This window comes from Amphiprion ocellaris, chromosome 13, assembly GCF_022539595.1.
Source record: "Amphiprion ocellaris isolate individual 3 ecotype Okinawa chromosome 13, ASM2253959v1, whole genome shotgun sequence".
Taxonomy (NCBI): domain Eukaryota; kingdom Metazoa; phylum Chordata; class Actinopteri; family Pomacentridae; genus Amphiprion; species Amphiprion ocellaris.
In genome coordinates, this window is record NC_072778.1 from 14,027,430 (window position 1) to 14,038,672 (window position 11,243).

The following is an 11,243-nucleotide window of genomic DNA, read 5'->3' on the forward strand; positions in this document are numbered from 1 at the left end:
CAGACTTTTCTCTGTGAATTCTGAGAAATAATTTCCTATTTAATGACAGAGCAACACATCTTAACTCAGTCTCATTAAAACAGACTCTAATTCAGTGTCATCCATCCATATTAAAGTGCAGTTACCCAAAATGTTTGTTGCATGAGTTCCAACAAAACCTGTCCAGGTAGAAGGCCACTTTGACAAACAGGAAGTGGACGATTCCAAGCAGATTTATAGAAGGGGGAACCGGACTGTACTAAGTGTGGTCGAGTATAGAGGGGTGTTTTGTAGGTTTTTAAGGCTGATAATGATTAGTCGTGAGACATTTGGAGTGGATATTCTGTTGGATATTCATATGCAGTAAATGAAAGTATTTAAAATCTTGGAGTTAAACTTAGAAGAACACAAACTTTAACAGAAAACTTTGTTGATACGTTTTTGTTTTGTTTACAGATGTTAAGTTAAAGGAGTTTTATTCGTGATGTATAACCAATCAAATCACTCTAGAAGACAGAGCGACCACAGGTAGATAAAGGTTCAGAGCCAAAGTAGCGCCATTTTTAAATGTATTTATTACCGTAAATCAGTAAAAAATAAAATACTGATAATCAGTAAATCAGTCAGCCCACAATTACTACAATTCTACAATGTATGTCTCTTTCCTTCCATTTGTTATTTGTATAATATACGATGTATATGATGGCGTTTTTTCATACCAGAGGCTATACTATGATGTTTTCTAAGAGACATAGGATAGGATACTACTCTGTGTGTTCTGGCCACTGCACTCCTCCTCTGTTGTTTTCTGGATTGTACTCAGCTGCATGCCTTCATCCACTCGGCCTCCGTTGACTCGTCCCGCCTGCCGTCTCTGGAGCTGAAGCTGGATTGGAACAGACCAAAGTACAGTCCAATCACGATGCCAGCTGCCTCTCAAAAGGCTCCTTCATCTGGTGGAACTTCTTCTGAAGGGAAGCTGAGCTGGCCCGGCAGAACTTCGGAGATGTGTTCCAGTGCTTGGTGGATGTGTGGGGAGATAGAGAGGGACCTTTGAATTGTTCAGAAAGGGAAACAGAGAACCCATTGGTAGTTTTAGTTTAGGGTGCTACTGCGGTGTGTTTTTGGGCTTGAAGAGGTGAACAGGAAGAGTTTCTTTTTTTGTATTGATTATCTTTTACTTTGTTCCTGGTTGGAATGAGCATCAGTGTCAACATGAAGTTCACTTTTAGTTCTGTTTATTTATTTTTATTTTACTAACACCCATTTGCTTTTAACGCCTGCACATGTTGTGTTGTTGTAAACTTCCTCTTTCAAATAAATATTCGTCTAACCCTCTGGAAACCAGTGTTTGGACTGTTTTGATGTTGCTCCTCACCTACTTCAGACAGCCGGAACAAAACAACGTTTTGTGGACCAAAGGCTATACTATGACGTTTTTAGAGCGACATGTTATACTATGACGTTTTTTGAGCCACATGCTATACTATGACATTTGGGACCAAAGGCTATACTATGACATTTTCAAGAGCGACATGCTATACTATGACGTTTTTTGGGTGACATGCTATACTATGATGTTTTTTTGGGCGACATGCTATACTATGACGTTTTTTGGGTGACATGCTATACTATGACGTTTTTTGGGTGACATGCTATACTATGACGTTTTTTGGGTGACATGCTATACTATGACGTTTTTTGGGTGACATGCTATACTATGACGTTTTTTGGGTGACATGTTATACTATGACGTTTATTTGGCGACATGCTATACAATGACATTTTTAGAGTGACATGCTATACTATGACGTTTCAAGAGCGACATGCTATACGATGACAGTTTTTGGACAACATGCTATACTATGACGTTTTTTGGGCGACATGCTATACTATGACGTTTTTACAGCGACATGCTAAACTATGACCTTTTTTTGGGCGACATGCTATTCTATGATGTGTTTTGGACGACATGCTAAACTATGACGTTTTTTGAGCCACATGCTATACAATGACATTTTTAGAGTGACATGCTATACTATGACGTTTTTAGAGCAACATGCTATACTATGACGTTTTTTGGAACAAAGGCTATACTATGATGTTTTTAGAGCAACATGCTATACTATGATGTTTTTAGAGCAACATGCTATACTATGACGTTTTTAGAGCAACATGCTATACTATGACGTTTTTAGAGCAACATGCTATACTATGACGTTTTTTGGAACAAAGGCTATACTATGATGTTTTTAGAGCAACATGCTATACTATGACATTGTTAGAGCGACATGCTATACTATGATGTTTTTAGAGCAACATGCTATACTATGACGTTGTTAGAGCGACATGCTATACTTTGACGTTTTTAGAGCGACATGCTATACTATGACGTTTTTAGACTGACATGCTATACTATGACGTTTCAAGAGCGACGTGCTATACGATGACGTTTTTTGGACAACATGCTATACTATGACATTTGAAGCGCGACATGCTATACAATGACGTTTCTTGGACGACATGCTATACTATGACGTTTTTGGGCGACATGCTATACTATGACGTTTTTAGAGCGACATGCTATACTATGACGTTTTTAGAGCGACGTGCTATACTATGACGTTTCAAGAGCGACATGCTATACGATGACGTTTTTTGGACAACATGCTATACTATGACATTTTTTCGGCGACATGCTATACTATGACGTTTCAAGAGCGACATGCTATACGATGACATTTCTTGGACGACATGCTCTACTATGACGTTTTTTGGGTGACATGCTATACTATGATGTTTCAAGAGAGACATGCTATACTATGACATTTTTAGAGCGACATGCGATACTATGACGTTTTTAGAGCAACATGCTATACTATGACGCCTTTAGAGCGACATGCTATACTCTGACGTTTCAAGAGTGACATGCTATACTATGACATTTCTTGGGTGACATGCTGTACTATGACGTTTTTAGAGCCACATGCTATACTATGACGTTTTTTGGACCAAAGGTTACGCTATGACGTTTTTTGGGCGATATGCTATACTATGATGTTTTTAGAGCGACATGCTATACTATGACGTTTTTCAAGCGACATGCTGTAGTATGACGTTTTTAGAGCGACATGCTGTAGTATGACGTATTAAGAGCGACATGCTATAGTATGACGTTTTTAGAGTGACATGCTATACTATGACATTTTTAGATCAACATGCTAGTATGATCCTCTGTAAAGTGATCTTGGCTGTTATGAAAGGCGCTGCCAAATAAAATGTATTATTATTATTATTATGACGTTTTTAGTGCGACATGCTATGCTATGACGTTTTTAGAGCGACATGCTATACTGTGACGTTTCAAGAGCGACACGCTATACTATGACGTTTTTAGAGTGACATGCTATACTATGATGTTTTTTTGGACAACATGCTAAACTATGACATTTTTTTAGCCACATGCTATACAATGACATTTTTAGAGCAATATGCTATACTATGACATTTTTAGAGCAACATGCTATGCTGTGACTTTTTTAGAGCAACATGCTATACTATGACCTTTTTTGAGCGACATGCTATACTATGACGTTTTTTGGAGGACATGCTATACTATGGCGTTTTTTGAGGTACATGCTATACGATGACGTTTTTAGAGCGACATGCTGTACTATGACGTTTTTAGAGCGACATGCTATACTATGATGTTTCAAGAGCAACATGCTATACAATGACGTTTTTTGGACGACATGCTATACTATGATGTTGTTTGGACGACATGCTGTACTATGACGTTTTTAGAGTGACATGCTATACTATGACATTTTTTGAGCCACATGCTATACTATGACGTTTTTTGAGCCACATGGTATAGTATGACGTTATGGCATTTTTTAGACGACATATACTCTGATGGTTTCTTGAAAAACATACTATTTTGACAATATACTGCACTATGACATTTTTTGAACCACATATCATACATGACAATTTTAGGCAACATCCTATCATTTTGCACTTTTTGAACCACATAATCAGTTTTTTTGCTGACATGCTATACTATGAACTACAGGCCATACTATGTTATTCTTGAAAAGTATACTATACTTTGACATTTTCTGAACTACATCCTATACTATGGCGTTATACACAGAGTGCTTTGGTTACATGCTGATTTATAATCTAGATTTTTTTTCTGTTTTGTTTTTTGACGGGATTACCACAGACCTGACCATGAACACCGTTGACACCCACCTGAGGGAGACGCTGCCTAAGATCTCAAGGCTGCTTGGTCATGGTCTTTCTGGTCCTGCTCCAGAACGCCTTCATCAACTACGTCTTCTTTTGAAGAGGCCCTCAGATGCTGCAATCTCTGACCTTAAGGAGGAACTGCTGCTTTCACTCTGTAACGAGACGGCGGTTATTTTAAAGACCCAGCTCCTGTCGGCTTTGAAAGAAAGTTTAATACCCATCAAAACGGAACTACAGACAGTTAAATCTGAGCTGTCGGTCAGTATTTGAAACATCAAGTCCGACCCGGCTGCCTTAAGCACGCTGTGGGTGAAACGGAAACTTCACTCTCCGACGACATCGTCACACTCCAAAGCACCTGTCTGCTGAACTTTTGAAAGTGGACTATAAATGTGAAGAATGTGAGCAGCAGCAGCCTGTGAGCAGCGGAACAGATGTGATCAGAAAGAAGTCATTTTCTTTTTTCTTTTCTTTCTGGTTGACTTGATGCTGTCAGATGCAGATGTTGGAGCTGATTCTGATCTTTCAGGATAAAAAGTTGCTTTTCCTTCACAGACTTTTCAGGAAATTATTCTCTCAGGTTTTCTCTGCTATTTATATTTTTATTATCTGTGATTATTTCATTATTTCTTTATTGTAAAAATAAAGTTTGAGGCATAAAGACTCATTTAGTAATTAAAACCTGAAATCTTTGATGTAGCAGAACTAAACTTCCATTTTCCTTCCTGTACTTCTGATACTAGAACTAAACGTATCTTCAGCACAGATCATCTGCTTTTAATGAATCAGCAGCAACATCACAACAACAAATGAGACAATTTTCAACAAATTAATGAAACTGATGTCATTTAAAACTATCAGAGTCTGTTTTAGTGTCAAATTAAAGCTGATTACTGACAACTAGAACATTAACGTTACTGTTTTCATCACATTTAAGTTTCCTGAACGTTACATTAATGTCAACCAGTCACAGTTTTATGAACCTAATGAACCACATTACAGGAACACAACACACTTCAGCTGTTTACATGAAACTCAACACATTCGCTTGATGCTACGTTAGCTTTAATCAGGCTACCACTAAGCAGCTAGCTCGGTTAGCATCGCTAACATTAAAGCTAATATTTACTATGCTAACTTTCTTCTCTGGTCAACACACACTGAAACAAACTCCACCAACATCTGGAGTGCATGGCACACATTACATCTGACACTAAAGCTGCATATAAAGTGCATTAAAAGCGGCACCGATACGAAAATAAACATTTACTTACCGAACTATCAGAGTCCTTTCAGTGTCTGCTGGTAGAATCAGCCGAAGGTAGAAAACTGGTTAAAACAAGCCAACGGGCAGGAAAACTGTCTGTGGAAAATGTTCTGCTGCTCCACCGATAAATAAACCAACAGTTATTATATCAGAATTAATCCAAACGAGGAGAGCAGAGTCTCTGCTGCTTCCTCCATAGGACCTGTCAATCATTCCAGCCCGGACTGTCAATCAAGTAGTCCCGCCCCTTGGCTTCGCAAAACTTTAACGTTCTATAAAAAAAATCAATATTGATTTATTTTAAGATCGGCCACCTGATCTCTCATTTTGACCATGAAAACTCACGAAAAAAAAATTATGTACAGTCTATGCACCCTACTCTGTTTGGCTCCACTCTTGCTGATGACCACTTCCGGTCTCAGAAAATGAAAAAACTGATCTTTTTTCGTTTCTGTCTCTTACTGATTTTACTTTCTTGTTCTTCTAAATATAAAACGAAAATCAAAGCATTTAAAAAAAAAATTCGTATATCCCTTTTTGATCATGAAAGGAAAAACGCCTTGTATTTCAATTTTAATTTTCATATTTTAATACGCAAATAAAATAACCACTCGTTTTTTGTTTTTCAATACCCGTTTCAGAACGTAAAATCCAATTACCAGATCCGTACACGGACCCTATTGGTATTGTTTGCCATATTTAGGCTGCATGTGTTTGATATATTTGGAAACTACGCTTTAATTATTACAATTTGTAGAAGTGTTTCATGTAAAAAAAAAAAAAAAAAAATGCTGTTATTCTATGGGCTGTAATTGTAAAAAAAAAAAAATACAATCTTCATAAATTAAATCATTAAAACATTAATAAGGTCAGTCATAGTAAAGGGGCTGCAGTCATTTGGTTGGTGGAAAACGGCATTAAATGAGTTAAAGTAGTCTTTTAAAACTGTTTCAACTGGTTAAAACTACAACAAAGACTGACTGAAATTCCATTTTATGACGTTATGTAAGTAAATTTTCCAATGACATAGCTATGAAATAAATTCTACTTTTCTTAAAAGAATTTTCTTCTATAAAATAACTATCAAATAAGAAATGAATTCTAAAATATTAATGTTTTCACATTTTTTTTCATAAGAAATGGCAATAGCTATGAAATAAGCTAAAATTTTTTTTTTTTTTTTGGAGAATGGATCAAAAAATATATACAAGATTGATTATTCAATGGATAATTTTTACTTTCATTTATTCCAGGGGACTTTCCTTACATTTCTGTACATTTATTTATTCAGGAATATTCACGGCCATTATTTATTTTATAAGAATATTTATTTAGTTAATGTTGAATAAAACTGTATTCCATAATGATCTGGGCCAAACAGGTTAAAATAATGAAGACACACAAGGATAACCAGTATTTGACAGACTATTATTTTTTTGCACCAGTGTTGTGCTTTGACTGGGAGCAATTCCAATTATGCCTGCATTACTTTACCTGCTTTGAGCCCCACATCTTAACAATCCTCCCCTTTCTCGTGAATGAAATATTATTAATGCATCAGAATGAGTCAGTTTCATTCATGAGTTAAATTTTAAAAATCTTAGCTCATTGGCTACACATAAAACTCCATCTGTAAGTCACAGAATTATAATCCTTTAACACTGGGAGAAAAAAATACTATAGTACTGCCTATAATTATCCTACATGTTAGACCTGATTACATTGTAAATTGGAGACCTCTTTTTAGCATCACCACAGATATAAAGTTCATGTATTTGCACAACAAGGCTGTTTTAATCCAGATAAAAGCAGCTGGAGATGTACATAAACTGGGTGATTCAGTTTTAACAAGAAAAGCTGTCAGTTGCTGTCGTAGTACAACTGGGAAAAGCTCCTTTCTAAACATGCAAGTTGTGACCGTTTAATGGAGATCAAAGCACTAACTGTGTGATTCCGTTTTAGCAAGTAGAGCGCAATCAGTTTTTGGCACCTTTTTGGCACAATTACGCATCTGCGTAAAAGCTCCAGTTGAACCGACGCAGTCCGAGCAGCAGGCGGCGCCGCTGCACAACAATAAACTGCAGACTGGAGGAGAAAGCGACCGAAATGAACTCGTACTGTAACGGAACTTATTTGAACAAACCTTGCGTCCTTATTTCTGAATTAAATGCTTGGTGAACCACACACTTGACGAACCTGACGCACAGCTTGCGTTAGATTTGCCTCCGGGCTGGAAGCGATGAGCGGTAACCAGGCTGCAGAAAATTGTAGACAAGCCCTGGATAAATATGCCTGACAGGCAGCTGGAGGTCGCGTTTGATTGGTCGGTTTGAGATCAGATGCTGTAGAAATCCGCCTACATCCTCGGTGCGGCCAAATCAGCGCGGCAGGGAAACGTACAGAAGGCGGACTTTAGAGTCTCCCACCGCCCCGATCCGGCGTGTTGGATATAAAATCAGAGCTTAGCTGACGCACAGTTGGGGAAATTTTCACTTTCCTTCCTGGCGGGTGGTGCTCGGTACCTGCGAAGACTTGGTTTATCCACCCGGCACGCCAACTAAGACTTTCCTCAGGGTACCTCGTGGTTCAGGTCAGTGCGCATCTTTTCTTCAAAGCCTCTTCCTCAGATAGTCATCAGGGTTTCAGCAGCAGGAAATCAAGGTCATGTCGGTGTGGTCGGGGCATTTTTTCAATGCGGCAAAATGAAGGCGATTGTTCCTGTAGCGGAAACGTATCGAGGTGTTTCCTGCGTTCAGAGTTAATCACGATGAGCAGAGGAACACGGTGTCCCTGCAGACCCTCGGGTTAATTGTCCGTGCTGATTATGTAAAGCTGCCTTCAAAGTGCTTTTCTGCGGACTGATCGGTCTTCTCCCTGCATTCTTCCTCCTTGCAGATCAGCCACCGAGCAGCTCAAGCCTTAAAGAGCACCCAGCCACCTGCCCGCTGCAAACCAAGCCCACCCGAAGAGCCTTTCTCACCATGATGCAGATCAGCAGCGACTCCGCCAGCAACAAGCACTCCCTCATCAATGTCATGCACCGCTTCATAGCAGCCGCCAACAACATGGACGAGACCATCATGGTGCCCAGCCTGCTGCGAGACCTGCCGCTGGAGGAGCAGGCCGCCAGCCAGCTGGAGGCCAACAACAACAACAACGAGCCGCCGTGTCCCAACAAGCAGAGGGACATGTACGAGCACTACCTGCTGCTCAAGTCCATAAAGAACGACATGGAGTGGGGCCTGCTGAAGAGGGAGATGAGCAGCGGTGCCAGCTTCCTGGAGATGGCCGTGAAGCAGGAGGAGCAGCAGCCGGTGACCGGAGAGCTGCAGGATGTCAGCTCTGACCTGGAGCATCAGTTCCACTATCACCTCAGAGGACTGTTTGGGGTTCTGTCCAAGCTCACGCTGCAGGCGGACGACCTCACCAACAGGTACAAGAGGGAGATCGGAGGAGGGAACTTCATGAGATAGAAGCCACCGCTCTTGTCTTCTTCTTCCTTCTCCTCCTCCCACCACTGCTTGACTCGCAACAATGGGATGTTTTGTGAAGGGGCCCACATCTCTTCAAAAGGAATCTCAATGGACAGTGAACTGACCAGGGCAAACACTCCTGAATAGTGACACTCCAGCTTCTCCCACCAAATAGAAAACCAGTGAAACCTGCAGTGTCCGCCTGCAGAAGGGGACGCTTTGTGCTGGGTGGAGGTTTACCCCAAAAAAGTCCAGATGAAGCACAGCTCTGGTTTATTCAGAATCTCACCCTCATGTCGTTTCTTCATTTCAAATTTCAACATGAATTTGTCACGAGTGTTTGGTTGTGAATAAAATGTTTCTGCCTGTAGGAGATATTGAATGCTGGTTATTCTGTCCCTCCTTTACTTTTCTTTCTTTTCTTTTTAAATGTAAAAGATTTTAATGCTGAGCTGAAGGGCTCTTACCTGCAGAGGTTTTAAAACTTTCCACCTGGTATTACTGTAACATGGTGTGCCTTGACTTTAATTTTTTTTTGTATTCCCTCATGCCCTGTTCAGTTGCCTCCCCATTGTCTGGCTGCTTAAACGGCTCATCAAGGTGTTTATGATGAAATGGCTCATTTGTTTGTCCATGGATATTTCAAAACCAATTTTATATTGATGCAGTAAAACTGAAATAAATAACTGTAAACATGACGTCTGCTTCTGGTGTTTGTCACTAACAGGAAGGATGTTGAAGGTGTTGAGCCAGAAACGGTTTAGCTTTGTTTGTTTTTTTTTCTTCTTTGTGCTGGTGCCAGGAATATGTGGTGCCTTTTTATAACAAGCCAAAACATGTGAACCTCATTCGACTTGGTAGGGCAAGTTTATCACCTTATGCAATGTTGCTATTGAGGGATTTAAAAGTGCTTTAGTGAGGATTTACCTAAATAAGAAGATGTAAAGCAGCGTTGCAAAGGAGGTCACGGCTGTCCTAGAGCAGAATTGACTCTCCACACCATATCATTGCCATTTATGCAAATTGACAGTTGTGCTCAGGCAAATCTCCTGCAGTGATGGTTTTTGTAGCTCTTTAGTAAAAAAACATGCAGCTTGACATGCCTTTGGGCTGCAAATTTTAGTTTTCCACTTGCAATGTAAAATGCAGTTTAGCATTTTTATGCTTCTGCACATTTTTCTTCACATATAGGTCAACTACAGTATTCTTAATGCTTAAAATTTCCGTCCTTCACACACTATGAAGATTGAAGCTGTAATAAGCCTCTTAGGTCCACCATATTTTTGTGGTGACCTCTAGTGCTAAGCTAATTTGACCTTTACAGAGTCCACTAATCGTGTCAAACAGGTGTAACGGCCAAAACAACTGCAGCCATCAGCGCTGATATGACTTTATTTGGGTGAGACAATAAATTTGATAAATTATAAACAGCACCCTGCTGGCACAAAGCATGATCTTTAAACCTTCTGAAGGAGATTTAGACGACATCAATCACACGTTTCTGCAGCTTTGTCACACTGAACATGATGGCAGCCGTGCAACAAGGAAACATTAAGTTGATGTATATGTTGCTCCGAGTGGTTGCTCCCACCGACTGCCACAACCATCCATCACCGAGGGAAACCCTTCCTTAGCAACAGCTCCACCAACAGCAGCCAATCCAGCAGCAAAAGGGCTTTTTCCCCTCCTCGCTCCCTCTCAAAGGCGCAGCAGTGATTAAGAGATTGCAGTGTGATGAAGGGCATCCAGGAAGCGATGTGGTCAAGCGGCAGCAGCGAGCACGCCGAGGGCAGAGAGTTTGCATTTAAAAAAAAGTGCTGCATGAGCTGTGTGGCGACAGGCTGCAGCTCTGCTCTGTTTCCACTCACAATGGGCCTCACAAACGGCTGCAAATCAAAATGGCTGTGCTGGTCAGTGAGCCTCAGCCCACTCAGATAAACTGGGTCAACTGAACTGGTGACAGCTGGCCTCACAGGCAACGTAAACATAAATGTGGTTTTCTACACTAAGCCGGCTGAAATCCGCAAACAAACGGCAACAGAGTCGCATATTTACCAGTCATTGCATTCGTTACTGAGTCTGTGCACTAAAGTGGCTACAGCTGATGTTTCAGGTATTAATGTGAAATGTGTTGCTTGAGTCAGCACCTGAATCTGAAGGTTCATGGGAAGTTTTAGCTCAGAATTTTTGCTGTCGTGTTTGCATTTTTAACTGCAGCTGTTTTCAAAGAGAAGGCTCAAAAACATCACCAGATAGCTGACACACACAGT

The 11,243-nt window shown here is 40.2% G+C and overlaps 1 protein-coding gene and 1 long non-coding RNA gene across 2 annotated transcripts; one reads left to right on the plus strand and one right to left on the minus strand.

The window, feature by feature from the left end:
- Positions 1–535: 535 nt before the first annotated feature.
- On the minus strand, positions 536–7,825 carry LOC129350399 (uncharacterized). The gene is made up of 3 exons (XR_008603797.1): positions 5,508–7,825; positions 4,237–4,385; positions 536–1,030 (listed from the first exon to the last, which is right to left on the minus strand). It is a non-coding gene; the product is annotated as an uncharacterized LOC129350399 (long non-coding RNA).
- A 116-nt stretch (positions 7,826–7,941) lies between these two features.
- Positions 7,942–9,671, plus strand: mid1ip1l (MID1 interacting protein 1, like). The gene is made up of 2 exons (XM_023278309.2): positions 7,942–8,090; positions 8,396–9,671. Exon 2 carries the CDS (start codon positions 8,482–8,484, stop codon positions 8,971–8,973), a length of 492 nt encoding a protein of 163 aa, XP_023134077.1. The 5' UTR covers positions 7,942–8,090; positions 8,396–8,481; the 3' UTR covers positions 8,974–9,671.
- Positions 9,672–11,243: the final 1,572 nt, after the last annotated feature.